This window comes from Papio anubis, chromosome 18 (genome assembly GCF_008728515.1).
Source record: "Papio anubis isolate 15944 chromosome 18, Panubis1.0, whole genome shotgun sequence".
Lineage (NCBI taxonomy): Eukaryota > Metazoa > Chordata > Mammalia > Primates > Cercopithecidae > Papio > Papio anubis.
In genome coordinates, this window is record NC_044993.1 from 23,199,947 (window position 1) to 23,227,602 (window position 27,656).

At 47.4% G+C, this 27,656-nt stretch overlaps 2 protein-coding genes and 1 long non-coding RNA gene across 5 annotated transcripts in view; 2 read left to right on the forward strand and 1 right to left on the reverse strand.

Annotated features, from left to right (window-relative positions):
• Positions 1 to 5,277, forward strand: part of DYNC1LI2 (dynein cytoplasmic 1 light intermediate chain 2) — a 43,031-nt gene extending 37,754 nt beyond the window's left edge. Inside the window, exons 12-13 of the mRNA XM_003916995.5 lie at positions 271 to 387; positions 2,775 to 5,277. Coding sequence (XP_003917044.1) covers positions 271 to 387; positions 2,775 to 2,875 — 218 coding nt within the window. The 3' untranslated portion in view covers positions 2,876 to 5,277. The remainder of the gene's footprint in view (positions 1 to 270; positions 388 to 2,774) is intronic.
• A 2,997-nt stretch (positions 5,278 to 8,274) lies between these two features.
• On the reverse strand, positions 8,275 to 27,582 carry LOC103880506. 3 transcript variants are annotated; one of them, XR_004179742.1, is made up of 3 exons: positions 27,245 to 27,582; positions 25,670 to 25,744; positions 8,275 to 9,514 (listed from the first exon to the last, which is right to left on the reverse strand). It is a non-coding gene; the product is annotated as an uncharacterized LOC103880506 (long non-coding RNA). The 3 variants fall into 3 exon arrangements; XR_004179743.1 differs by lacking the exon at positions 27,245 to 27,582 and adding an exon at positions 27,077 to 27,159; XR_641592.4 differs by lacking the exon at positions 27,245 to 27,582 and adding an exon at positions 26,094 to 26,387.
• The window catches only part of CMTM4 (CKLF like MARVEL transmembrane domain containing 4), an 86,769-nt gene continuing 85,715 nt past the window's right edge, over positions 26,603 to 27,656 (forward strand). The window contains exon 1 of the mRNA XM_009196598.4: positions 26,603 to 26,988. Within this exon, the coding sequence (XP_009194862.2) occupies positions 26,803 to 26,988 (186 nt within the window). The 5' untranslated portion in view covers positions 26,603 to 26,802. The remainder of the gene's footprint in view (positions 26,989 to 27,656) is intronic.

Below are 27,656 nucleotides of genomic sequence, written 5' to 3' on the forward strand. Positions count from 1 at the left end.
GTCTCGGCCTCCCAAAGTGCTGGGATTACAGGCTTGAGCCACCGCGCCCGGCCGAGACTCCTTAAAAAAAAAAAAAGTCGGATGTGGTGACTCACGCCTGTAATCCTGTAATCTCAGCACTTTAAAGGCATCTTAGCAAATGAATGTTATCAATATCCTAGGAAGCTGATAGCCACAAATGGCTAATGCCAAGCTGAGAACTAGGGTGTTTAATTTTGTTTAAGTCTTCCAGTTTATATGATGCTTTTTTTTCCCTTTAATTTTCCTTAGATAATGCTGCAAGTGAAGGGGTGTTGGCCAGCTTCTTCAACAGTCTGTTAAGTAAAAAGACAGGCTCTCCTGGAAGTCCTGGTGCTGGTGGGGTGCAGAGCACAGCCAAGAAGTCAGGTACAGAAGGGCCCTGGAGACCTGTGACTCTTGTGGTTGAGCAGTCTTGCAAGGTTGGAGAGGCAGACACCTGCCCTGCCGACCCCGCAGTGTCCTGAATAGCCAAGCAAGGAAGCAGTTCTTCACTTCCTACTGAGCAGTGTGCCATGCTTTCAGTGGGATTGCTGTACTACCATGCAGGTTTCCTTGGCACATTGAGAGTGGGATTTGTGTACATTAGGGTTCTTGGGAACTGGGTGTTGGGTGAGTTGAGATATAGACTAAATTACATATGTGGCCGTGTTGTAGAACCTCTTCAGTAGAAGTCATGGTCCATGGAGGGTGTACCAGTGACTTTTTTTTTTTTTTTTTTTTTTTCTTTTTCCAAGATGGAGTTTTGCTCTTGTTGCTCAGGCTGGAGTGCAATGGCACGATCTCACCTCACTGCAACCTCCGCCTCCCAGGTTCAAGCGATTCTCCTGCCTCAGCCTCCCGAGTAGCTGGGATTACAGGTGCCCTGCCACCACGCCCAGCTAATTTTTTGTATTTTTAGTAGAGATGTGGTTTCATCATGTTGGCCAGGCTGGTCTTGAACTCTTGACCTCAGGTGATCCCTCCACCTCAGCCTCCCAAAGTGCTGGGATTACAGGTGTGAGCCACCGCCCCTGGCTGACAATTTTTGTTTTGTTTTGTTTTAATAGAGACGGAGTCTTGCTGTGTCGCCCAGGCTAAAGTGCAGCGGCGTGATCTCAACTCACTGCCAACCTCTGCCACCTGGGTTCAAGCAATTTTCTTGCCTCAGCCTCCCGAGTAGCTAGGACTACAGGCACGCGCCACCACATCTGGCTAATTTTTTTGTATTTTTAATAGAGATGGTGTTTCACTGTGTTGGCCAGGCCATTCTCGAACTCCTGACCTCAGGTGATCTACCTGCCTTGGCCTCCCAAAGTGCTGGGATTAGAGACATGAGCCACGGCACCTGGCGTACTTTTAATTTTTTAAAATTATACTAAAGCCTTAGTTGTTCTGAACCAGTGATGTTTTATTTGTTCTATTTTTTTTTTTCTGTGACGCTTTGTAAGGATTTTGGTTTACTCCACTGCCCCCAGTTTTTCTGTGAACTAGAACCTGTGAACCCTCACTGTCTCACTGCAGAGTCAGGGCCTCCTCCTCCTCCCTAAAGCTCCTCACTTATCACATACACACCTCTGTGGCAGCCACCACCTGTCCTTCCATGTAGGCAGGTAGGGCAGGTCTGTGTCTTGGAGATCTCTGAAACAAAACAAAACATGTTCCTTGGGAATTACACATTTTCCCAGGAAGCTGCAGGACATTTTTTTTTTTGGATTGGAGCGTTGCTCTGTCGCCCAGGCTGGAGTGCAGTGGCATGATCTCGGCTCACTGCAGCCTCTGCTTCCCGGGTTCGAGCAGTTCTCCTGTCTTAGCCTCCCGGGTAGCTGGGGTTACAGGCGCCCACCACCATGCCTGGCTAATTTTTTTCTATTTTTAATAGAGATGGGGTTTCACCATATTGGCCAGGCTGGTCTTGAACTTCTGACCTTGTGATCCCCCCGCCTCAGCCTCCCAAAGTGCTGGGATGACAGGCGTGAGCCACCGCGCCCGGCGTGCTAGAGGACATTTTAAGGGGTCTTTGCTTTCCATTTTCCATTGGCTATAAGGTATGTTTATACAGTGTTTCCCTAATTGATGTCTTCAGGGCAGAGGAGACCCTCAGGAAATCACTCCATCCTTGGGGCAGCCTGGGCCTTCAGTGGCTTCTACATTCTAAGAAACTCAGAGTCTGGTCTAGTGACCCAGACTCTGGGCTGGTAGTATTCCCTACTGGGAAATAGGTGTCTATTTCTAGGCCCGTTAGTGTCTGACAGCAGAAAAACACAAGTACAGACTTGGTGCAGGATTGAATTATCTGGGTATAGTCTTATATTCTTATTGAAACAATGTTTTCAGGCTATCCTTGTGAGTCAGTCTAGAATGTTATAATTGTAAACAAAACCTAAACACCTATCTGGGGCAAGAAAATAGTTTCCACCATTGCTGAAATTCAGATACTACCTCTAGGAAAGTGGTGGTGAGAGCGCACAGGGGTCAGGGTTGGGTGGTGAGAAGGTTTTCAGAAAGGTTCTTGTATTTGGCACAAAGGCACCCCCCGCCAGGGAGCAGTCAGGTCACTCCCTTGGAGTTGGAGGAAGCACTGGCCTGTGACTTTTGGGATTAAGATGTGCTGAGTTGGGATCTCCTCTCCACAGCAGTGGAAAAAGGCTTTCCTCATTCTTACTGAGATTACTGTCATCAAGTGATTATAGAAGGCTGTATAATTTTAAATGCTCCTTTAAAAAAAATTGTTTCCTCTTCTCACATCATTACTTTGCTCTTTTGCTTTTTTTCAGGACAAAAGACTGTGTTGTCAAATGTTCAGGAAGAACTGGATAGAATGACTCGAAAGCCAGATTCTATGGTAACAAACTCTTCAACAGAAAATGAAGCCTGAACCTCCTTAAAAAGTGCATATGTCGAATGACCAAATAACTATGTATATTGATCTGCTAAGACCAGGATTTCTCTGATATGGCACATGCTATCAGTTTTTTGGGGCAGGGGAGATGAACTTAAAAAAAAAAAAAAAAAACTTCATTGGCTTGTCCGAGTATGAAATGCACATTTAGGAAGGTTACATGTCAGACCCTTTGTTAAGGATAACCCTTGGACTCTCGGGCATGTGGCTCTTTTGTGGGAGGCAAGCACGTCTGGGCTTCTTGTGGAGGGGAAGGTAGAGTGAAAGAAGGAGGGCCCGCTTTCTATCAGGGTGGAGCAAATGAGACCAAGAAATCATTGGTAAGATGATGGTTAGTCTGACCAGTTTCATGTTAGCAAATTCACTTCTTCTTGGGAAGCAGATTAAGTGGCAGAAAGTCCAGGAAAGAAAGACCAGAAGGAGTAATGAGAGAAGTGATGGTGGGGAAGCTGAATGTTGAGGGAGGTGGAGGAAGGAGGAGATGAGCAGTGTCAGTAAATACTGTGCATTCAATAGAAGTTGAAGAATCATTGTTAGAAGCATTTCCAAACAAAACACTAAGCAAAATGGGAATTAGGCTTATTTCGAATGCATCTTTAACTTATGAAAGATGTACTAATTGTGGGGGTGCCTGAGTCAGGTGGAGCTGACCCAGGGGTGGGAACGATGGCAGCTGCCTGGGACCCATGTGCTTGGCTCAGGCTATGTCCTCATGAGAGGTGCTGGGCTCCATGGATATGTGTTGTGGGGCAGACAGTCACTGTGGGATGTCTTCAAAGTGAGCAGTTACAGAATTAGTTTACTTTGAATTTTGTTGTCTAAATAGCTCCTGCTTTGTTTTTTAAATTAAATTTTTTGTTTTTACTACCACGGGCTGGCCTAACTAACAGAAAATGGATGATCAACCTCTGGTTTTACCATAATGCAATGTGCCACAGAAAGTTTGGGGGAGGTTTTTAATGTAATTGCACTCTGGTTAATTGGCTCGTACCAAGTCCTGCCTTATGATTTGTGGAAAGCTTCAAGGAGTTCCACTGATGCAAAAGGGTCTTTTCCTAGCTTTCCTGTCTGATCAGTGCTATCAGATGGACAGATAAGCGTGAATGTTTTATACCGAAAATGGAAATGATACATTTCTCTTGTTATGTGTTTTCATAAAATGTAGCATTTTTTTTCTTATGGAAAAAAGAGTTTCAGGTGTCTCCCCACCTAGGGCAAATTCATGCACATTGTCATGTCATACCACCATTCTGGAAATGATTTCTGTGGATTTGAAATTGCACTTTTAATTTTATATATGACAGCATTTAAATGCAAACACTACCATGAATTTCATGTATAAAATGTTGTCAAACCAAGGGAAAAAACCACAGTTCACCATGTGGAGTTTACTTTTTTTATATGAATGTTTGTTGTACTGTGTCTAAGCATAACTTCCCTAATGTCATTACTTTTACATACCAGATTTGACTGACCACTAATGTAGTACTGGTGATAACTTAATATCCTATGTTGTGTCAAGACTCTTTTAAGACTTTCTTGAATTGCTTGCGTAAAGGTCTGAACACTGTTAAAGAGAAAGCTAAGTATCAACTTGCCTTTCAGATAGAAACGTTTCTTGTGCTAGTTTTATTGTTGAAATATACCATTTTTTTCCTTTTTTAATTCAGTTTTTTAAAAAAACAAATGTATTGTGGCTTCCGATTACCAGGTTGTCTAAGTAATGACAGTAAACTGACTGTAGAATGATAATTGTGGTATAGTGACCAATAGATGCCAAACAGCTTGTGGCCGCACTAAAGGTGGGGTCGCTTAGTCCCTGGGAGTAAAATGAGTGACCTCAGAAACAAGAATTCCTGGAAAGGCACATGCCGAAGAGGGATATGGTATAATTTTAAATCTTAATGCAAAATTTTAATTTGTCTTTTTTTTTCTATCATTTGAACTGATAAGCACTTTTTGTGTCAATATAAAATATACTACAACTGATGAAATGCTAAGACATGTCTTGTGAAGGAAGGTTTCTTGGAGACCACTTTTATTTACACGTGACAAGTGTAGATGCTCCTAGTATCAGAAGAAGCTGATACGTAGTGTCATGTGCTCAGTGGTTGCCAAAGTCTACCAACTTTGGGGAGCTGCAGGGTTCTTTCTGGGAGGTGGGAGGAAGGGAGATGAGTTTTGTTATTTTGGGGTTTTCAAGCATTGGAACCAAAGGCCAAATAATAAACAGCCTTTAGTTTTTAAAGTAAAATTCATTTTATTTGCAGAGTACACTTGTATGGTAGACTATTAAAGACAATTTATGACTGTTATGACTATTTATGCACATTATAATGGTTACATCTGCTGTTTGTCTTTAAAATAAAAAAAAAAAATCAAAGAAAAGCCCAACTTTGAATACGTGGCTGAGATAACGGCCAGGAATTGGTCTTTCCTAAAAATGCAATAGATATGCTGCTAGATTGTTATTTTGTTTGCACTTTTTTTGATTGGCATTTTAAAATCGGTAAACTGAAGACATTGTCGTGTTTTATTAATTTAACAAAGTTGAAAGTGACTGCTCTGTACATCATGACCTTAACAATGTTAATGCTGTAAGTGAAAGTTCACTGTTGTCTGTATACTAAATTTATTGGTGTTTCTAACTTAAAATTAAGACTGCAGATTATCCCCCACCAGCCTTAGTCCAGGGGTGTGGCTCTGTCCGGGTGCAGTATGCAGTCATGTGGAACCTTGCTTTCTAGTCCTGGGAAAAAAAGAAGATGTCTCTAATTACTGGCTTCAATAAACACGAATCCAGACTGCTTACAAATTTTGGTGGCTTTCTTTATGGTAAATCATCCCACTGGAGATACATTGAATTGTCTGCTAATCATATGGGGTATCTGATCACGTAACTAAAAATGTTTACCTGTCTCACTTGAAATTGTCAGAAATTCTGGAAAGAATAACATTGTAAAGCCATATTTATTTTATCCTATTTTTTAGAGGTGGGGGTTGTCAAGGCTGGTCTTGAACTCCTGGCCTCCAATGGTTCTCCCGCCTTGACCTCCCAAAGTGCTGGAGTTACAGGTGTGAGCCACCAAACCCAGCCTGGTTTTTTTGGTTTTTAAAAATTACAACCATCCTCGTGAGTATAAAGGTGGTAGGTATCTCAGTGACTAACAGTGTTAAGGAGCATCTTTTGATGTGTGTATTGGCCATTTATGTATCTTTGGAGAAATGTCTGTTCAGATTCTTTGGTCATTTTTAAATTAGGTTATTTGCCTTTTGTGTTTTTTGTGTTTGTTTTTGAGACAGGGTCTCTTGCTTTGTGGCCCAGGCTGGAGTGCAGTGGCTTGGTTACAGCTTATTGTAGCCTTGACCTCCCAGACTCAAGTAATCTTCCTCCCAAAGTGCTGGGATTACAGACATGAGCCACTGCACCCAGCCTATTTGACTTTTTATCATTGGGTTGTAAGAGTTCTTTATCTATTCTGGATACTACACTCTTAACAGATATAACTCAGTCCTTTTGATATGCTCCCCTTCATCTCTGAGCATTTTCTTACTTTCTGGCACAAAAAGGTGTTCCAGGCTCACCTTGCATTTTCCCTGACTTTGTCCTGGAATCAGCCATTTTTCCAAGGAGTCCTGGTTCCTGGTTTCTTTTTTTTCTTTTTCTTTTTTTTTGAGACAGAGTCTCGCTCTGTTGCCCAGGCTGGAGTGCAATAGCACAATCTCAGCTCACTGTAACCTCCACCTCCCGAATTCAAGTGATTCTCCTGCTTCAGCCTCCCGAGTAGCCAGGATTACAGGTATGCGCCACAACGCCTGGCTAAGTTTTATATTTTTAGTAGAGACGGGTTTCACCATGTTGGCCAGGCTGGTCTCAAACTCCGACCTCAGGTGATCCGCCCTCAGCCTCCCCAAGTGCTGGGATTACCGGTGTGAGCCACCATGCCCGGCTTAGAGCCCTGGTTTCTTTTAGTAGGAGATTGGTTTTTGGAAACCAAGATCTGGACGATAGGCATACTTAATTTTACTGAGTGTTACTACTTGTAGGCCTTTTGGTGGACACACCATATCTACTTTTTCACTTAACATTGCCTGTAAATTGGTTTATATTAGTTCTTGGAGATGTTTATTCTTGTTTATGGCTACATCGTATTCAATTGTATAATGTACCTTGTTTATTCATCCGGTCTCTTGTAGATGGGCATTTAGGATGTTTGCAGTCTTGTATTATTACATCTAATGCTGCAATGAGTAACCTTCTGCATATCTTGTGTTTTATTTTGGAGATGTGGCTTCAGGGTAAATTCCTAGCAGTGGACCTACCTACTCAAAGGGTAAATGCGCATCTCTGGTTGTTAGATATCAAAATCCCTTCCATAGAGGTCACACCAATCTGCCTGCCTGTCAGCACTTGTACAGATTATTAATTCATTGTTATATTTTGTCTTAAGTTAGGAAGTTTGGTGAATAAATGTGTTGGGGATTATTTTATTTGATGATATGGGCATTAACATTGTAATAGCAAATGCTTACATTGGAGATTGCTGTATACCAGTCACTCTTCTATTTTAATTTTAATTTAATTTAATTTAATTTAATTTAATTTTATTTTTTATTTTTTTTTGAGACGGAGTCTCGCTCTGTCACCCAGGCTGGAGTGCAGTGGCACAATCTTGGCTCACTGCAACCTCCACCTCCTGGGTTCAAGTGATTCTCCCGCCTCAGCCTCCCAAGTAGCTAGGACTAAAGGCGTGCACCACTACGCCCGGCTAATTTTTGTATTTTTAGTAGAGACAGGGTTTCACTATATTGGCCAGACTGGTCTCGAACTCCTGACCTCAGGTGATCCGCCCGCCTCAGCCTCCCAGAGTGCTAGGATTACAGGTGTGAAGCATGGCACCCAGCCACCAGTCACTCTTCTAGGTGGTTTATACAAACTGATTTAAACTTCACAACAACTCTGCTGATATCTGTCTTAGTTTCCAGATGAGGAAATTAAGACATGGATAAGTAAGTAGCTGCTAAGGTCTCAGAATTTGAACGCAGGCAGTCTAGCTTCTGAGTTTGAACTAATCATGGTGGTATGCTGATACTCTGTGCTCATTTAAAGCAATTGGGGACCCATGCGTGGTGGCTTACATCTGTAATCCCAGCACTTTGGGAAGCTGAAGTGGGCGGATCACAAGGTCAGGAGTTCGAGACCAGCCTGGCCAACATGGTGAAACCCCGTCTCTACTAAAAATACAAAAATTAGCCAGGCATGGTAGCCATGCCTGTAGTCCCAGTTACTCGGGAGGCTGAGACAGGAGAATCACTTGATCCTGGGAGGCAGAGGTTGCAGTGAGCCGAGATCGTGCCACTGCACTGCAGCCTGGGTGACAGAGTGAGACTGTGTCTCAAAAAAATAATAAAGCAGATGGGGAAAATGTATCAATCGAGAGTGTTTTCATCTGTGGTCATAAGCAGCTGTGTGCTACTATTCAAACTTTTCCTCTTGTGGTAATGAATGGAAGAGTCACTCTTGCTAGGTGGAGAGAATGGCAGAGAGAGAAAGTACCCAATATCCTCTACAAAGGGAGAAGGGACTGCAGTCGCAGGTATCTTGCTGGGAAATGCAAGTTGAGATGTCTTCCACTCATATCTTGGAATTTACTTTCTCTTAAGGTATGAAGAGCTTTAGGTGTTGCCTGCGGCAGGTGCCCTTGGCAGGCCCTGAAACAGACTTTCACCAGTGCAAATGTTCCTAGGTGTGCCTGTGAGGCTGGCAGGCTGGCCTGCCTGTAGACCTGCCTTAGGGGCCCTCACACACACCACTAACCTCTCTGGAATTCTCTTCTGCCACCTCTGGCTTGGGAGCAACCTGTGGAGGGAGGCAGTTGGAGTGTTGGGGAGGGCATGGGCACTAATGGATTCCAGTCCTAGTTCATTCTGTGGTGACTTTTGAATCAAGCAAGTGCAGTTCAAATGGATGAGAAATTGATCAAGAAGCAAAATAGGAAAACAACCCAAACTGGGGAGCTTCACCCCTCTTAGGCCTCCTTTTCCCATCTTTGTAAAGTAGGGATAAAATTTCTTTGTAGTCATTGTGGACATTAGAGGAGGTACACATGTTCCTGGCATGTGGTAGGTCTTCGGTGTGATTGACAACCCTGAAAACATCTCTAGGATGTCATCTCTAACACTGATCCAGCAACCTCATTCTTGGCTCCTACCCTTTTTGGTTGTGGCATTTCAGTTTGTAGTATAAATATCATCTCTAAAGAGAACAGAGCGTAGAGGCATGGATATCCTGTGATCGTTCACTGTGGTGGTCCCTGGTGCAGCTCCTACAGGATGCCACAACAGAGTCCTGGGTTCTGAGATACTTAGTATTGTACTCCTTACCCTGCAAGGCTTGCAGATAGCTGAAAGGATGCCAAGTGCTGTCTTGATGCTGTCTGTGATTGACAAGGGAGAGATGGTGTGTTCTGACCAGGAGGCAGAAGTGACAGGTCAGTAGCAGTGGTGGTGAGGGCCCAAGGAAGGAAGCAGCTGAAACTCCCACTGGAGATGAACAGCACACCCTGCTGGCTCACAGAAGTGTCTCCCTGGGCTTGACGCTGAGGGACTCTCAGCCTGAAAGGAGAGGAGACAGCAGGGGTTTGAGGCCAGGAATTGGGGGTGGATTCTTTGTGGGTCAAGAAGTCCTTTCCCCAACCTTGGGCAGTATTTCAGATGGGACAAGCCTAGCTTTTCAAATGTTTCTAACCTTGTTACGAAATTACTATGTGAAAATTTGGCTGGCGCAGTGGCTTACGCATGTAATCCCAGCACTTTGGGAGGCCGAGGTGGGTGGATCACCTGAGGTCAGGAGTTCAGGTCCAGCCTGGCCAACATGGTAAAACCCTGTCTCTACTAAAAACACAAAAATTACCTGGGCGTGGTGGTGGGTGCCTATAATCCCAGCTACTGGGGAGGCTGAGGCAGGAGAATCACTTGAGCCCAGGAGGTGGAGGTTGTAGTGAGCCGAGATTGTGCCACTGCACTCCAGCCTGAGTTATGGAGTGGGACTCTGTCTCACCAAAAAAAAAAAAAAAAAAAAAAAATTCCTGGCCGGGCATGGTGGCTCATGCCTGTAATCCTAGCACTTTGGGAGGCCAATGGGGGTGGATCGCCTGAGGTCAAGAGTTCAAGACCAGCTTCGCCAACATGATGAAACCCCATCTCTACTAAAAATACAAAATATTGGCTAGGCGTGGTGGCTCATGTCTGTAATCCCAGCACTTTGGGAGGCCGAAGTGGGAGGATCACAAGGTCGTCAGGAGTTGGAGACCAACCTGACCAACATGGTGAAACTCTTGTCTCTACTAAAAATACAAAAAGTAGCCGGTCGTGGTGGCGCGCACCTGTAATCCCAGCTACTCAGGAGTCTGAGGCAGGAGAATCGCTTGAACCCGGGAGGCGGAGGTGCAGTGAGCCGAGATCGAGCCGCTGCACTCCAGCCTGGGCAACAAGAGTGAAACTTCGTCTCAAAAAAAGAAAAAATAAATACATTCCTATATAAAAATTCATTTAATGACAATATTAAGATATTTTCATGTGTAATGTTCTGTAACAAACTTATTTCTTGCGTAGAACTGAATTAACTGACATTCCTAAGTGGTCATCGAGCTCCTCCATCCTCCCTGCCCTGCCTCCCCACAAATCTCACCCAAGCAGGATCTTTAAAGAACTATTTAAAGTTCTGCTAGAAAAAGCAAACCCAATGTGAAGCATTTAAGTTTTTGTTTTGGGAAGAGTTCAACAATTTATATGCCTTTTTAAGGCAATAATTTATTTTAAAGAGTGGGGGTGCAGCTTGTGGCCTGTTAACATCTGCCCTTGATATTTAAAATATTTGGCACAGTTTGTGAATCTGTTTTTTACCTATTCAAATCTAACAAATGTTAGCCTGGAATTCAACTTTGGTGTATATAGGAAACAACACTGTAACTGTTCAAGCTTTGTATATAGAAAATATGTGGGTGTCAAGAAAGTGTATTTTATTTTATTTATTTATGTTGAGACTGTCTTGCTCTGCTACCCAGGCTGGGGTGCAGCGGTGCAGTCGTGGCTGACTGCAGCCTTAACCTGGGCTCAAGTGATCCTTCCACCTTACCTCCCAAGTAACTGGGACTACAGGTGCATGTCACCATGCCTGGCTAATTTTTGTATTTTTTGTAGAGATGAGGTTCACCATGTTGTCCAGGGTGGTCCCAAATTCCTGAACTCCAGCGATTCACCTGTCTGGGCCTCCCAAAATGTTGGGATTACAGGCGTGAGCCACTGCGCCTGGCCCAGTACCTTACTGTTAACCATAGTCATCCTACTATGCGATAGAATACCAGAACTTACTACTCCTATCTAATTGTCACTATGCTCATCAACCAGCCTTCCTTATCCTTTCTTCCCCCATCCCTTTCCCAGTCTGGTAACCACTGCATTAGACAGATTTTGGTTTTGATTTGTTTTATGGGTGACTGGTAGATCTGACACATCTTTAGACTGTGGGCATCTTCCAGGTCCCACAGAACGCCCTTTGAGAACATTCACATGCCGGGTTTTTGAGGCTTGGTAAAGGTCCATGTTTTTATGAGCCTTGGAATTTGGACTCTGGTGATAGTACCTTTCATCCTCTGTTTTACCTCTCCTGCCCCATCTTCTCTTCCCCCTCACAATCCCTGCCCCAGAGGAAATAAGCACTTGTGAATTGGTGAATTGGTGAATTTGTGATAACTAGGACAATGCTGGGAGTTTTTGCTCCCTAGGAGCGGGTTTCTCCCTGATGCCCATGGATAGATAGTATAGTCCTAGTCACAAAGGGGAGTTCAGCAAACATCGCCTGCTGCTGGTGCTGAGTCCTCATGGGAATCATCACCAAGAACAGCTTCAAACCGGCCACTCTGCCAGATGGCTCTCCTTACACTTGGAACCGTAAATATTTCTGGCATTGAGCCGAATCAGAACTGCTCTGACATAAAAGAAAACCGGTAACCTATAGCCCCAGGCCCAACACCTGGGCTGTCTCAGCTGGGAACTTGTTTCAGGTCGACTTGGGTTTGAGTCGTGGCCCCAGAACTTCACAGTTGTGTAGTCATGGAGAAGTCAGCTAATCTCTGTGAATCTCAGCATCCAGTGAGCAGATTCTCACCTCCCTCATAGGGATGCTGGATGTGTGCCTAGCACAGTGCCTGGCTTGCAGACAGTGTCCCCAAACAGAACCAGCCCTGAATAAATTGTGTGACAGGCCTCAGTTCTTGAAAAGGCTTTAGAGACCAGGCATGTTGCTTATGCCTATAATACCAGCACTTTGAGAGGCTGAGGCTGGAGGATGACTTGGGCCCAGGAGTTTGAGACCAGCCTGGGCAGCACAGTAAGACTCTGTCTCTACAAAAAAATATAAATAAATAATGAGTCAGGCATGGTGGCACATGCCTGTGGTCCCAGCTACCCTGGAGGCTGAGGTGCTGAGAATTGCTTGAGCCCAGGCCAAGGCTGCAGTGAGCCACTGCACTCCAGCCTGGGTGACAGTGAGACCGTGACTCAAAAAAAAAAAAAAAAAAAAAAGGCCGGGCACAGTGGCTCATGCCTGTAATCCCAGCACTTTGGGAGGCCGAGGCAGGTGGATCACCTGAGGTCAGGAATTCAAGACTAGCCTGGCCAATGTGGTGAAATTCTGTCTACTAAAAATACAAAAATTAGCTGGGTGTGGTGGCAGGCGCCTGTTATCCCAGCTCCTCGGGAGGCTGAGGCAGGAGAATCACTTGAACCTGGGAGGCAGAGGTTGCAGTGAGCCGAGATTGCACCATTGCACTCCAGCCTGGGTGAAAAGAGCAAAAACTCAATCTCAAAAAAAAAAAAAGAAAAGAAAAGGCCTTAGAAATTATTTGCCAAGGTTACACAAAGTCAGGAACAGAGTTGGGAATAAGAAATGAAGTATTGCTGCTGTCTTGCGGCCTTCCTCTACCCAGTCTGCATACCTTTCCCTAGCTAGTCAGCTGGTAGCCCAGGCAGTGCTAAACACCAGGTCTTAAATCTGAAGAAATAAATTGCTAGTTGAGACTGAGCAAGAGAGCTATTTTAGGGCAGACAAGCTTTCAGCACACCATAAATTCCATCACCTGGCAACTGCCTGATTTCTTGGGCAAGGCAGCTTTCTGCCATCTGCATGTGTGGGCATCCAAACACATGTTTGAGGTATGTGGCCTCTTGGTGCCTCCTCCCTGCTTCTGCTCAGTAACCATAGCCATCTTCCAGGGGACTGTGGGCATGGGTTGGTGACACTCAAAATGCAAGTGATGGGAGGTGAACAAGGTAGGCCCTCCCCCTACCGGGCTGGTATTCTGGGAACAACAGACAAGTTAACTGATGTCTTGAATGCTACAGTCAGCTTTTCTCTGCTCAAAATAAAAACCAAAATCTTTGTCAACCTCTTCTCCCCCAACAATTAAGCCCTCAAGCCTTTAGGTGGGCAGAGCATGGCAGGTGTCTGCCTGGGGGTGGAGTGGGGAATTGTGGAGACCCAAAGGAGGGTTTGGAACCTGAGCAGGGTGGAGAGTGTCCGTCCCCATGAGTAGGAATGGATGAATGGCCTGGCATAGAGTATTAACCCAAGCAGGGTGGAGAGGGTATACTTATTTGGGGATGGGGCAGGGGTGCAGAGAGTCAGAGACTGACTGAGTGAGAGCAAACCCATGGGTAGCCTCCCCTAGTGGAGAGGAGAGGGTGTCTACAAAGAGTAGAGCAGGCATGGGGTGTCTGAGTGGGGTGGCCTAGGGCAGGGTCATGTGGTAAGGAGGGCATCTGTGCACGGATGGAGGTGATGGAAGAGGGGCTGCATACAGGCATTGGTCAAATAAGTTAAATGTATATGGCGTTATATTGGAGTTGGAGGCATCAGTGTGAACGCATGGTTTGGGTGTCTTTTTTTTTTTTTTTTTTGAGGCAGGGTCTCACTCTGTTGCCCAGGCTGGAGTGTAGTGGCATGATCACAGCTCACCACAACCTCTGCCTCCCAGGCTCAAGCAGTCCTTCTGCCTCAACCTTCTGAGTAGCCAGGACTACAGGTGTGCACCACCACACCCAGCTAATTTTTGTGTCTTTTTGTAGAGATGGGTTTTTGCCATGTTGTTCAGATTGGTCTTGAACTCCCAGGCTCATGCAATCCTGCCTCCTTGGCCTCCCAAAGTGTTAGGATTACAGGTGTGAGCCACCATGCCCAGCCCGTGGTCTTCAATACACTCATGCATACAAATTTTCAAAAGGCCAGGTTCAGTGGCTCACGCTTGCAAAGCCCAGCATTTTGGGAGGCCAGGGTGGGCGCATTGCTTGAGCCTGGGAGTTCAAGACCAACCTGGACAACATAGTGAAACCCCATCTCTACAAAAAATGTAAAAATAAGCCAGGTGTGGTGGCATGCACCTGTAATCCCAGCTAGTCTTGAGGCTGAGGCTGGGGTATTGCTGGAGCCTGGGAAGCCAAGGCTGTGGTGAGCCATGACTGGGTCACTGCACTCCAGCCTGGGTGACGGAGTGAGACCCTGTAGATGTAGAGGTGTGCACATATGTGTATGTGTTTGCACACATGTATCCCTTAGCTTTTTGCCCTGAGAGGGCCTGGGAGCAGCAACAGCCCAATAGCAATGAGCACACTTTATGCCATGATCTTGGTTTCTAAATACCATTCTCTCATAAAATAAATCGGGGGCCAGGTGTGATGGCTTATGTCTGTGATCCAAGCACTTCAGGAGGCCGAGGTGGGCAGATCACTTGAAGCCAGAAGTTTGAGACCAGCCTGGCCAATATTGGCGAAACCCTGTCTCTACTAAAAATACAAAAATTAGCCAGCAGGGTGGCGCACACCTGTAGTCTCAGCTTCTTGGGAGGCTGAGGCAGGAGAACTGCTTAAACCCCAGAAGGTAGAGGTTGCAGTGAGCCAAGATTGTGCCACTGCACTCCAGTCTGGGCAACAGAGCAAGACTCCATCTCACTTGATCTTAGCCAAAAGGCCAAGAAGCGATGCGAGACTCCATCTCAATAAGTAAATCAATAAATAAGCTGGGCGCGGTAGCTCACACCTGTAATCCCAACACTTTGGTAGGCCAAGGCAGGTTGAGCACCTGAGGTCGGGAGTTCAAGACCAGCCTGGCCAACATCGTGAAACCCTGTCTCTACCAAAAATACAAAAATTAGCTGGGTGTGGTGGTGTGCACCTATAATCCTAGATGCTCAGGAAATTGAGGCAGGAGAATCGCTTAAACCTGGGAGGTGGAGGTTGCAGTGAGCTGAGATCGCGCCACTGTACTCCAGCCTGGGCCACAATGCAAGACTCTGTCTTAAAAATAAATGGGGCCGGGTGTGGTGGCTCACACCTGTAATCCCAGCACTTTGGGAGGCCAAGATGGGTAGATCACAAGGTCAGGGGTTCAAAACCAGCCTGGCCAGCATGGCGAAACCCGGTCTCTACTAAAAATGCAAAAAGTAGCCAGGTGTAGTGGCACACCCTGTAGTCCCAGCTACTTGGGAGGCTGAGGCAGGAGAATCCCTTGAACCCGGGAGGCGGAGGTTGTAAACCAAGATCACGCCACTGCACTCCAGCCTGGGCGACAGAGCGAGACTCCGTCTCAAAATAAATAAATAATAGGGGCTGAGAGGCAGAGGATGAGGAAGCAAGGAAAACAAATGATGATAATAAAAAACCTGGGGTTTCTTGGGGGAAATGGCTGATTCCAGGGCTGAGACAGGAAAAGTGTAAGATGAGCCTGGAACATCTGTGCCAGAAAGTAAGAAAGGGCTCAAAGAACCATAGATACGTGTCAAAAGACAGGAGCTGTACGCATAAAGGCATGAAAAAAAATTTAAAGAAAGGAGCTGGGCATGGTAGTGCATGCCTGTCAACTCGGATACTCAGGAGGCTGACGTGGGAGGATTTCTTGAGACCAGGAGTTTTGAGGCTGCAGTGAGCTATGATGGTGCCTTTGAGTAGCCACTGCACTCCAACCTGGGCAACAGCAAGATGTGTCTCTTTTTTCAATTTTAATTTAATTTTATTTATTTTTTTTGAGACGGAGTCTCCCACTGTCACCCCAGCTGGTGTGCAGTGACACAATCTCGGCTTGCTACAACCTCCGCATCCCAGGTTCAAGTGATTCTCCTGCTTCAGCCTCCTGAGTAGCTAGGATTACAGGCACCCGCCACCACCACACCCGGCTAATTTTTTGTATTTTTAGTAGAGATGGGGTTTCACTATGTGGGTGTTATTTATTTTATTTCATTTTTGAGATGGAGTTTTGCTCTTGTCACCCAGGCTGGAGTGCAATGGTGTAATCTTGGCTCACTACAACCTTTGCCTCCCAGGTTCAAGTGATTCTCCTGGCTCAGCCTCCCAAGTAGCTGGGATTACAGGTGGCTGCCACCACACCCAGCTAATTTTTGTAGTTTTGTGTTTTTAGTAGATGGAGTTTCACCGTGTTAGCCAGGCTGGTCTCGAACTCCTGACCTCAGGTGATCTGCCCACCTCGGCCTCCCAACGTACTGGGATTACAGGCATGAGCCACTGTGCCTGGCCAATTATTATTATTTATTTATTTTTGAGACAGAGTCTCACTCTGTTGCCCAGGCTGGAGTGCAGTAGTGCAATATCGGCTCACTGCAACCTCCGCCTCCTGGGTTCAAGTGATTCTCCTGCCTCAGCCTCCTGAGTAGCTGGGATTACAGGCACCTGCCACCATGTCTGGCTAATTTTTTTTAAATTTATTTTTAGTAGAGACAGGGTTTCACCATGTTGGCCAGACTGGTTTCGAACTCCTGACCTCAAGTGATTCGCCCACCTTGGCCTCCCAAAGTGTTAGGATTACAGACGTGAGCCACTACGCCTGGCCAAGACCCTGTCTCTTAGAGAGAGACTGAGAGAAGGCCACTGGCCAGGGACAATTTGAACATCAAAAAAAGGAAAAAAAATGATCATAATGGATTATAACTTATTGAATAAAATAGGAAGTCATGAGGCTATATAAATAAATTAGTAAATTGAAAGTTCAGTGTGAAACAGCATTCCATTCCTCATCAAAACTTCAAATTTACATGATTTATTCAATGGGTTATAATCCATTACTATCAGTATTTATTTTGATGCACAAAGTGTCAGATTTATTCATTACAAGGGGGAAACAGTGTGTTACAGTGGAGAAACCTGGTGGCCACAAGCTCAATCACCTGATGGAAGTGAACATCATTAATAATGGGATGCATAGCAGTCGCATGCCTCCTGATAGGCTGCGCAGAGAACACAATGTCACTGCTGGGGGATTTCTGCCAAAAATGTATAACCAGGATCTAATCACAAAGAAACATCAGACAAACCCAGATTGAGGGACATGGTACAAAATAACTTGGTGCATTACATCTTTGAAGGTGTTAAGGTCATAAAAGACAAGGAGGGTCTGAGGAACTGTTCTAGTCTGAAGGAAACTGGCAACATGACAACAAGAAGAGCAACACATGATCCTTAATGGCTTCATTTTGCTACAGAGACATTATAAGGACATTTGGCAAAAATTGATTGGAATGTGAGGGTTAGATGGTGGGAATGTATCAAGAATAATTTCCTGGCCAGGTGTGGTGGCTCATGCCTGTAATCCCACTTTGGGAGGCCAAGGCAGGCGGATCAGTTGAGATCAGGAGTTTGAGATGAGGCTGGCCAACATGGTGAAACCTCGTCTCTACTAAAAATACAAAAATTAGTTGGGCATGGAGCTGCGCGCCAGTAGTCCCAGCTACCCGGGAGGCTGAGGCATGAGAATTGCTTGAATTCAGGAGACAGAGGTTGCAGTGAGCTGAGATCACGCCACTGCACTCCAGCCCGGGCGACAGCAAGACTCGGTCTCTAATAAAATAAATAAAATAAAAAAAGATTAATTTCCTGATTTTGATGCATATTCTGGTAAAAGCAGAGAATGTCCTTGGTAGAAAATACTCTAAAGTATTTGAGGGTGATGGGGTGTTCGGTTGGTAATGTACTCTCAAATGATTCAGGGAAAAGCATTCTTTATACTGTACTTACCATTTTTGTTTGTTTGTTTTTGTAATTTTGAGATTGTTTTCTTTTTTTTTTTTTTTTTGAGACGGAGTCTCGCTCTGTCACCCAGGCTGGAGTGCAGTGGCCGGATCTCAGCTCACTGCAAGCTCCGCCTCCCGGGTTCACGCCATTCTCCTGCCTCAGCCTCCCGAGTAGCTGGGACTACAGGCGCCTGCCACCTCGCCCGGCTAAGTTTTTTTTTTTTGTATTTTTAGTAGAGACGGGGTTTCACTGTGTTAGCCAGGATGGTCTCGATCTCCTGACCTCGTGATCCGCCCGTCTCGGCCTCCCAAAGTGCTGGGATTACAGGCTTGAGCCACCGCGCCCGGCCGAGATTGTTTTCAAATAAATACATTTAGTTAATTAACCGGCCCATGTGTGCATGCTAAGAGTCAAAGTGGTATGATATTCAGGCCTTTCACAGTGGCCCCTAACACCTCTCCAACCTCACTACTTTACGAAGTGTGATCCTGGCTGAGTGCAGTGGCTTACGCCTGTAATCCCAGCACTTTGGGAGACCAAGGTAGACAGATCACTAGAGGTCAGGAGTCGAGACCAGCCTGGCCAACATGGCAAAACCCCATCTCTACTAAAAATACAAAAATTAGCCAAGCATGGTGGCGGGCAACTGTAATCCCAGCTACTCGAGAGGCTGGGCAGGAGAATCACTTGAACCAGGGAGGCTGAGGTTGCAGTGAGCCAAGATCGCGCCACTCCAGGGCAATAGAGTGGGACTCCATCTCAAAAATTAAAAAATAAAAATAAAATAAAAGTGTTTTTCCAGCCACCCTTTCACTTCTCCTCCCCCAGCCTCCCAGCCTCCTGGCCTCTGTCCTTGCTGTGTCCTCCCATTGTGCTTTCCTGCCCACTCTGATAGCTCACTGAGGCCAGTCCGACCTTCGAGGCTTTGCTCAGGGGCTCGTGAATCTGGCTGCTTGAACTCTTGGGGCAATTCTGGCTGCTCCAGGGTTTCCCCAAAAGGGTCTGGGGAGCCCTGGATGCCCGCAGATGTTCTCTTGGGGTCCCTGAGACCTTTTTCCCCTTAAAAGGGCTCTATACATAATTCACGGCAACAGTGTCTCTACTACCCATTTGACATCAGGAGATAAGGCTTTGAATTATTCATCAGTGCTTTTTGTTTTGTCCAAATCTGATCATGTCAGTCGCCTGCTTAAGGAGCAAAATGCAGCTCTCATGACTCTCTGGACTGTAGGCATCTTCATAATCAGTTCCCAACCTTCCTGTCCCTCTGTCCCTGCCCCTGCCCTTCACATACCTTCTAGACCCTGCCCATATTTGTGAAAGAACCCAGACCACTCACCTCTTTCTGAACCCCGGGTTTTTTTTTTGTTGTTGTTGTTGTTTTTTGAGACGGAGTCTCACTCTGTCGCCCAGGCTGGAGTTCAGTGGCGCGATCTGCATCTTGGCTCACTGCAATCTCTGCCTTCCAGGTTCAAGCGATTCTCCTGCCTCAGCCTCCTGAGTGGCTGGGATTAAAGGTGCACACCACCACACCTGACTAATTTTTGTATTTTTAGTAGAGATGGGGTTTCACCTTGTTGGCCAGTGGCAGGCGCCTGTAATCCCAGCTACTCGAGAGGCTGAGGCAGCAGAATCACTTGAACCCAGGAGGCGGAGGTTACAGTAAGCCGAGGTGGCACCATTGCCCTCCAGCCTCGGCGACAGTGAGAGTCTGTCTCAAAAAATTATTAAATAATGAAGTCCTCAAAATCATCTTCAGAGAAAGGCACAGACCTGTCTCCTGGGTGGATCCTCAACCTTGGCAAAATAAACTTCTGAATTGATTGAGACGTCTCAGATACTTTTGGTTTACAACTCCCTCCCACCGCAGTTCTTCTATGAGAGCCGTGAAGGCCCAGGATATGGCCCAGTGCCTGGCCCCGGAGGGTGGGGCAGCCGCAAATGCCTGACGAGGTGTCTGTTGCCTCCTCGTTACCTCAGCATCTCCCTGGGGTTCACATGGCTAGTTGAGCCAGGCCCAGCATGGACACCAGTCCTGGAGGGTAAGTGAAGGCAGGTCCCATATTTCCTTGTGGCCACACACTCAGCCTTCTTCCCCAGAAACCCATGCCCCTTCCTCTGCCATGGAGAGAGAAGGTGGAGGGCAGCCAGGGAGAAGCGAGGTGGCTGCTGAGCAGGTGAATCCTCCCCAAATCATTACATTTTGGAAGCAGCAGGAACCACAAACTGGGGTCCTGCAGAAGCTGGGATTCCCCGGAGGCTCTGGTTAGGGGCCCAGGGTGGACTGGCTTGGATTGTCTTTGGTCATTGTAACCAAAGGAATGTCAAACTGGAAAATCCCAACGAGCACTATTTTTAGAGACTCAGAGAGCATTTTTCCGGCTGAAGGGACGAGTTCCTTCAGAAGCAGCAGTTAACTCTCGCCCCTGAACCACTCCTCCCTGGAACTCGCCCAGGCTCTGGCCCCTCCCTCCAGGCATGTGGGAACATTGCTGAAGGAGTCTGGTCAGGGCCCTGCCACCAAGGAGAGGGACAGGGACATCAGCTTCTTTCAAACACAAAACAATGGGTTTTTATTTTTACATCTTTGAGTCTAATCCTTCAGACATGAAGACTTATACTGACACCTTTATTTTAAAAAATTTTTATTTATTTTTTGAGACAGAATATTGCTCTGTTGCTCTGTCCCCGCTGGCAGGGACTATCCATCCTACCAAATGCCAAGTTTGTTTTTTTAAAATTTTTTTTTTTTTTTTTTTTTGAGACAGGGTCTCACTGTGTTGGCCAGGTTGAAGTGCAGTGGTATGATCATGGCTCACTGCAGTCTTGACTTCTGGAGCTCAGGTGATTCTCCTACCTCAGCCTCCCAAGTAGCTGGGACGACAGGGGTGTGCCACTATACACGACTCATTTTTTTGTAGAGACAGGGTCTCACCATGTTGCCCAGGCTGTTCTAACTCCTGAGTTCAAGTGATTCGCCCACCTTCTTGGCTTCTCCCAAAATGTTGGGATTACAGGCGTGAGGCACCACACTGGGCCTCAAACACTTTTTTCTTTTTGAGATGGAGTCTCGCTCTGTCACCCAGGCTAGCACGATCTCAGCTCACTGCAACCTCCGCCTCCCAGGTTCAAGCAATTCTCCTGTCTCAGCCTCCTGAGTAGCTGGGATACAGGCGCATACTGCCACGCCCCGCTAATTTTTGTATTTTTAGTAGAGATGGGGTTTGGCCACATTGGCCAGGCCGGTCTCAAACTCCTGACTCAGGTGATCCACCCATGTTGGCCTCCTAAAGTGCTGAGATTACAGGCATGAGTAACGCACCTGGCCCTCAAACATTCTTTTTTTCTTTTCTTTTTTTTCTGGAGATAGAGTCTTACTCTGTTACCTAGGCTGCAGTGCCGTGGCATGATCTTGGCTTACTGCAACCTCTGCCTCCCGGGTTCAAGCACTTCTCCTGCCTCAGCCTCCCGAGTAGCTGGGATTACAGGCGCATGCCACCATGCCCAGCTAATTTTTGTATTTTTAGTAGAGATGGGTTTTCACCATGTTGGCCAGGCTGGTCTCGAACTCCTGTTTCATGGGGTAATGGAGGACACTTGGCTTGTGCCTGCTTTTCGGCTACTGTGAATAGTGCTGCTATGAACATTCATGAAGAAGGTTTTTTTTTGTGTTTCTTTTTAAATAAGAGCATAAAAATAAGGTTTTGTTTGTTTAGATGGTGTCTTGCTGTGTTGCCAGGCTGGAGTTTGTAGTACGCACAGGTGCAATCATAGCAAACTACAACCTTGAATTCCTGGGCTCAAGTGTTCTTCCTGCCTCAGGCTTCTGAGTAGCTAGGACTACAGGCATGCATCATGGAGCCTTGCATGTTTTGTACAAGTTTTTGTTTCAGCACGTATTATTAATTTTTTTCTTTATTTTATTTTCTTTCTTTTTTATTTTTGAGAAAGGGTATCACTCTGTCGCCCAGGCTGGAGTGCAGCGGTACAATCTCAGCTCACTGCAACCTTCCTCTCCCAGGTTCAAGCAATCCTCCCACCTGAGCCTCCCAAGCAGCTGGAACTACAGGCATGTGCCACCACACCCGGCTAGTTTTTTGTATTTTTTGTAGAGATGGGGTCTTGCCATATTGCCCAGGCTGGTCTTGAATTCCTGGACTTAAGCAATCTACCTGTCTTGACCTCCCAAAGTGCTGGGATAACAGGCATGAACCACTATGCCCGGCCACCTATTATCAGTTCTTTTGGGTATATATGCAGGAGTGGAATTACTGGGTCATATAGTAATTCTATGTAACTGTTTGAAGAACTGCCAAACTTTGAACCCAGCAGTTACACCATTTACATTCTTACCAGCAATGTATAAGGGTTCCAGTTTCTCCACATCCTCACCAACACTTGTAATTTCCTGTTGTTCTTATTATAGCCATCCTAGTAGTTATGAAGTGGTTTTGATTTGCATTTCCCTAATTTCCTTCAACTAATAACATTGAGCATATTTTCATGTGCTTGTCTAAGAGGTTTTTTTTTTCTCTGAATATTCCTTTTTGGTAACATCTTATTCCAAACTTTTTTTTTTTTTTTAAATTTTGTAGAGATGGGGTCTTGCTGTGTTGCTCAGGCTGGTCTCGAACTCCTGGGCTCAAGCCATCTGCCCATCTCACCCTCCCAAAACGCTGGGATTACAGGCGTGAGCCACCGCACTCAGCCTTATTCTAAACTTTTTTTGAGACAGAGTCTTGCTCTGTCACCCAGGCTGGAGTGCAGCGGTGCGATCTTGGCTCACTGCCACCTCTGCCTCCTGGGCTTAAGTGATTCTCCTGCTTCAGCCTCCTGAGTAGCTGGGACTACAGACATGCACCACCACTCTGGGCTAATTTTTTTTTTTTTTTTTTTTTTTTTTTTAGTAGAGACAGAGTTTCATCATGTTGGCCAGGCTGGTCTCCAACTCCTGACTGTAAATGATCCACACGCCTCGGCTTCCTAAAGTGCTGGGATTACAGGCATGGGCTACCATGCCCAGCCTTATTCTAAACTTTTTATGGTTAGAGTATCTTCTCAGTTTACCTGAGAATACTGATATATACATGTGTATAAAATGGTAGATATACACACACGCATATATATACCATTGTAAACATTTAATGACATATGTTTCTTGGTTTTGACCTCTGTTATAGGCTTTCCTCAAATGTTTGGTGACTATTAGTTGTCATTTATATTTCAAAGTAGGGTCCCCAAAAGCTCATTGGAAGCTCTGTGCCTGTAGGTGAGAAGTCTCAGCTGTGGGATTCAGTGTTGGGTGATCTGGCTGGGCTCCACTTTGGGGTACTTCCATTGTCAGGATCTTTAGGTCTTTCTTCTTGTGCTAATCATGTTTTCCAGAGAGAATGTGAGGTCTTGGCTACCATGATCTAGGGAAGGATGTCTGGGGGGTCTCATTCAGCAAGCAAACTTTCACTTATTCCACCTGTTTTTAGTACACTATTCCTTCCCTGAACTGTGCCTAGTGATCTCTAACTAAGAGGCCTTCTGTTTCACCCTCTCCAGAGAACAAAGCTCCAGCCTTGGGGGATGGATGTGAAAAGGGATCTAGGGATCCACTTGCTTCTTTAAAAGACTTTCACTTGATCTTCTTGTTTATTACGCTTGCCTTCACCCCCTAACTCTACACTTACTTGATGCTGCCCATTCCTGAGTCTTTTGTTCTGTGATATAACCTGCGCTGCATAATATTTCAGCCTTTCCCTTGCCAGTTTAGGGTTTGGCTTTCTTGGATCTGCTAAGTTACACTTGCCCATTTGCTTCCCAGCTTCCAACATTTTGTTGCCATTGTCTCCTTTCCCATTCTATTTTTTTTTTTTTTTTTTTTTTTTGTGGCCCAGGCTGGAGTACAGTGGGGTGATCTCAGCTCACTGCAACCTCCGCCTCCCGGATTCAAGCAATTCTCCTGCCTCAACCTCCCAAGTAGCTGGGATTACAGGCGCTCGCCACCATGCACGGCTGATTTTTTTTTTTTTTTTTGTATTTTTAGTAGAGACAAGGTTTCAACATGTCAGGCTGGTTTTGAACTCTTGATCTCAAGTGAACTCCCACCTCAGCCTCCCAAAGTGCTAGGATTACAGGCATGAGCCATAGTGCCTGGTCTCCTTTCCCATTCTTTATCCCAACAGTTTAATGCCCACCTCCACCCCCTCAAATAAATTCCTGTAACTGTCATTTCACTGGGACTTTGGGAGAAAGCAGAGGCAAGACTCTACATCCAGCCACTCAATGTCACCATCGGCTGGTTGTCTATCCCAAATTCTTAGTATATTGCTTAACCCATAGTAAGTGCCCAATAAATATTTGTTGATTTAGGGTCAGTCCTCTGTATCTGTGGGTTCTGCAGCTATGGATTCAACCAACTGCTGATAAAAAAAAAAATTTGGAAAAAAACAGGCTGGGCGCAGTGGCTCATGCCTGTAATCACAGCACTTTGGGAGGCCAAGGTGGGCAGATCACTTGAGGTCAGGAGTTCAAGACCAGCCTGGCCAACATGGCAAAACCCCGTCTCTACTGAAATCACAAAAATTAGCCAGGTGTGTTAGTGGGTACCTGTAATCCCAGCTACACAGGAGGCTGAAGCATGAAGAATTGCTTGAACCTGGGAGGTGGAGGTTGCAGTGCACTGTGATCATGTCACTGGGTGACAGAATGAGACTGTGTCTCAAAAAAAAAAAGTATTTGGAAAAAACAATTAAAAATAAGCTGGATGTGGTGGCTCATGCCTGTGGTCCCAGCTGCTCAGGAGGCTGAGGTGGGAGAATCGCTTGAACCCAGGAGGCGGAGGTTGCCGTGAGCCGAGATCTCACCACAGCACTCCAGCCTGAGTGACAAGCGAGACTCTGTCTCAGAAAATAAACACACAAAAAAACCCCAAACAACACATACACACACACAAATATAGATACAAATACAGGAGGTAGAAGCAGCCCAGCAGTGTGGCTCAAGCCTGTAATCCCAGCACTTTTGGGAGAGCCAGGAAAGCAGGGCGGTCAAGAAGGTCGGAGATGGGGAGACATCTGGCTGTGAAACCCCGTCTCTACTAAAAATACAAAAAAACTTGGCAGGCCGAGGTGGCAGGCCTGTGATCCCAACTACTCAGGAGGCTGAGGCAGAATGGCGTGAACTCCGGAGGCCGAGGAGCTGCAGTGAGAGAGATCCGGCCACTGCACTCAGCCTGGGTGACAGAGCCAGACTCCGTCTCAAAAAAAAAAAAAATACAGTAGAACAATTATTTAAAGTATACGAGAGGGTGTGTGTGTAGGTTATATGTAAATACTACACCATTTTATATAAAGGATTTGAGAGCATCTTCAGATTTTGGTATTTGAGGGGGTCGTGAAAACAAGCTTCCTCTCCTGCCCCCATACAGAAGGACAACAGTATTAGAGTCACTGTCCTTCCCATCTTTGAAAAAGTTGAGTGCTGGGCAAGGTCACTCACACCTGTAATCCCAGCACTTTGGCAGGCTGAGGCAGGAGGATCGCTTGAGCCCGGGAGTTCGAGATCAGCCTGGGCAACACAGTGAGGCCCTATCTCTACAAAAGTAATGATGATGATAATAATAAATACTTTTTTAAAAAAAAAGAAAAAGTAGGAACCTGGACTCTGCCCACCAATGAACTGTGTGACCTTGGACAAGCTACTTACAGTCTGCAGCCTTAGTCTCTTCTTCTGTAAAACAGCAATAACAACGATACGTTCTTCAAGCGCCTTGCTCGGTGCCTAGAACATGGCAAGCTCTGGGTTATTTGTGGTTGTGGAAGGGTTCAATATAAAAGCGACACTTCTTAGAAAGTCAGTGTTTTACTTAGCTTAAAATTAGCCTTCACACTTTAATTGTAAATTGGTCCCTAATTAATGCCCTTCGGGGCAAAATCTGTGTTTAACCTTACTTGATGCCTAGACAGAGCTAGCAAAGCTTTTCAGCTGAGAGGAGAGGAACGTGCCGGTCGCCTGGGTCAGGCCGGCGGGGACAACCTGCAGTGGGGCGGCTCCTCACCCTGCCCTGCTCCGCCCCTGGCCTCGGAACCGGTTTGTTACAGGCGCTCAGCGTGGGAGCCCAGGCACTTACCCACCTCTCGTCGGCCCAAGAGTCCGAGTCAGGCCCACCCTGGCCACGCACTGTTCCCGGCACACGGGTGGAGCAGCCCGTCTCGGTCTTTACTGGGAAGCTCCCCACCCTATGCTTCGAGGACCCCACTTTCTCCAAAGAAGAACCTGAGGCAGCGCCTGGGAAAGCAACTCCATGGCCTCCAGGTCCACCTCGACCCTTTCCTCAGCCCCAGGACCCTGCTGCCTGAACCCCATTACCCCGCGTGCCGGGATCGCCAGCGCCAACCAGCGGCTCCGGCTCCGGCTCCGGCTCCGGCTCCGGCTCGAGGCGCAGGTGGGGGCGGGGCCGGGGCGGGGCCTGAGGAGTCGGCGCCCCGCCCCGCTCCGAGGCCCGCGCCGCCACCGCCTCCACCTCGCCCGAGCAGCGGAGCTCCTCCGAGCGGCAGGCTGCGGCCTGGCTCCGCCCCTCCCGGCCCGGCGCGCCGGCTCCCGCCTCCTTCCCTCTCCTGGCTCCCGCCTCCCTCCCTTTCCGCTGCCGAGGCGGCGGGAGCCGAGCCCGAGCGGACCGAACCGCAGCCGCAGCCGGGCGGCGGGCGAGAGGCGGCGGCGGCGGGCGGGCCGCGGGCGGTCAGTCGGGCGGCGGCGGCGGCGGCGATCACGGCGGCCTGAGCCGCCCGCTCCTGGCGCCGGGAGCCTGCCGCGCGAGGCGGCCCGGGCCGGGCGGCAGCATGCGGAGCGGCGAGGAGCTGGACGGCTTCGAGGGCGAGGCCTCGAGCACCTCCATGATCTCGGGCGCCAGCAGCCCGTACCAGCCCACCACCGAGCCGGTGAGCCAGCGCCGCGGGCTGGCCGGCCTGCGCTGCGACCCCGACTACCTGCGCGGCGCGCTCGGCCGCCTCAAGGTCGCCCAAGTGGTAGGTGCCGGGCGGGGCCCCAGGTGCCAGAGGGCGGCCTAGCCGCACGCCTCCCTCCCCGCCCCGCTGCGGGGCCTCCGCCGCGTACCAGCTTGCCGGGGCCGGAGCCCGCTCCTCGCGCCCCCTCTCCCTCGCGGGGTCCCGGTGCCACTCTGCAGCCTCCTCTAGGGACCCCGCCCTCGGCCAGAGCCTGTCCTTCCCAGGCCGGCAGCCTCAGGTGTGCGCCTCCTACCTGAGCACCTGCCCTCGGGCCTACCTGTCCGTTCCGCCCTCGCTCGCGGGAGTCGGTGGCGTTACTGGGCTGGGTGCTGCTGGGAATCCTGCTGTCTCCTGTGTACGGCTGGTCTTAGCAACCTGTGGCAGGTTTTCCCGGCCCGCACAACCTCCAGAAGGTGCTCGTCTGTTTCTGCCTGCGGAGACGAGGGACTGTGGCTTGGTTCCCCCTTGATATCTAGCTGGGTGCCAGGCGTATATGGTAGGCGCTTAGTAAGTATTTGTTGGATGGAGGCAGGTAGCCTTGATGCCGTGGGGGAGCCTAGGTCTGCCCACAATCTCTACACTGCAGAGGTTTTTGTCCTTCTAACCAAGAAGACAGACTCGGCATCCCGGAATCCACCGCCCAGCACGGTGGCTGGCACTGCCCAATTGGTACCCAGAGTTAAATCTGG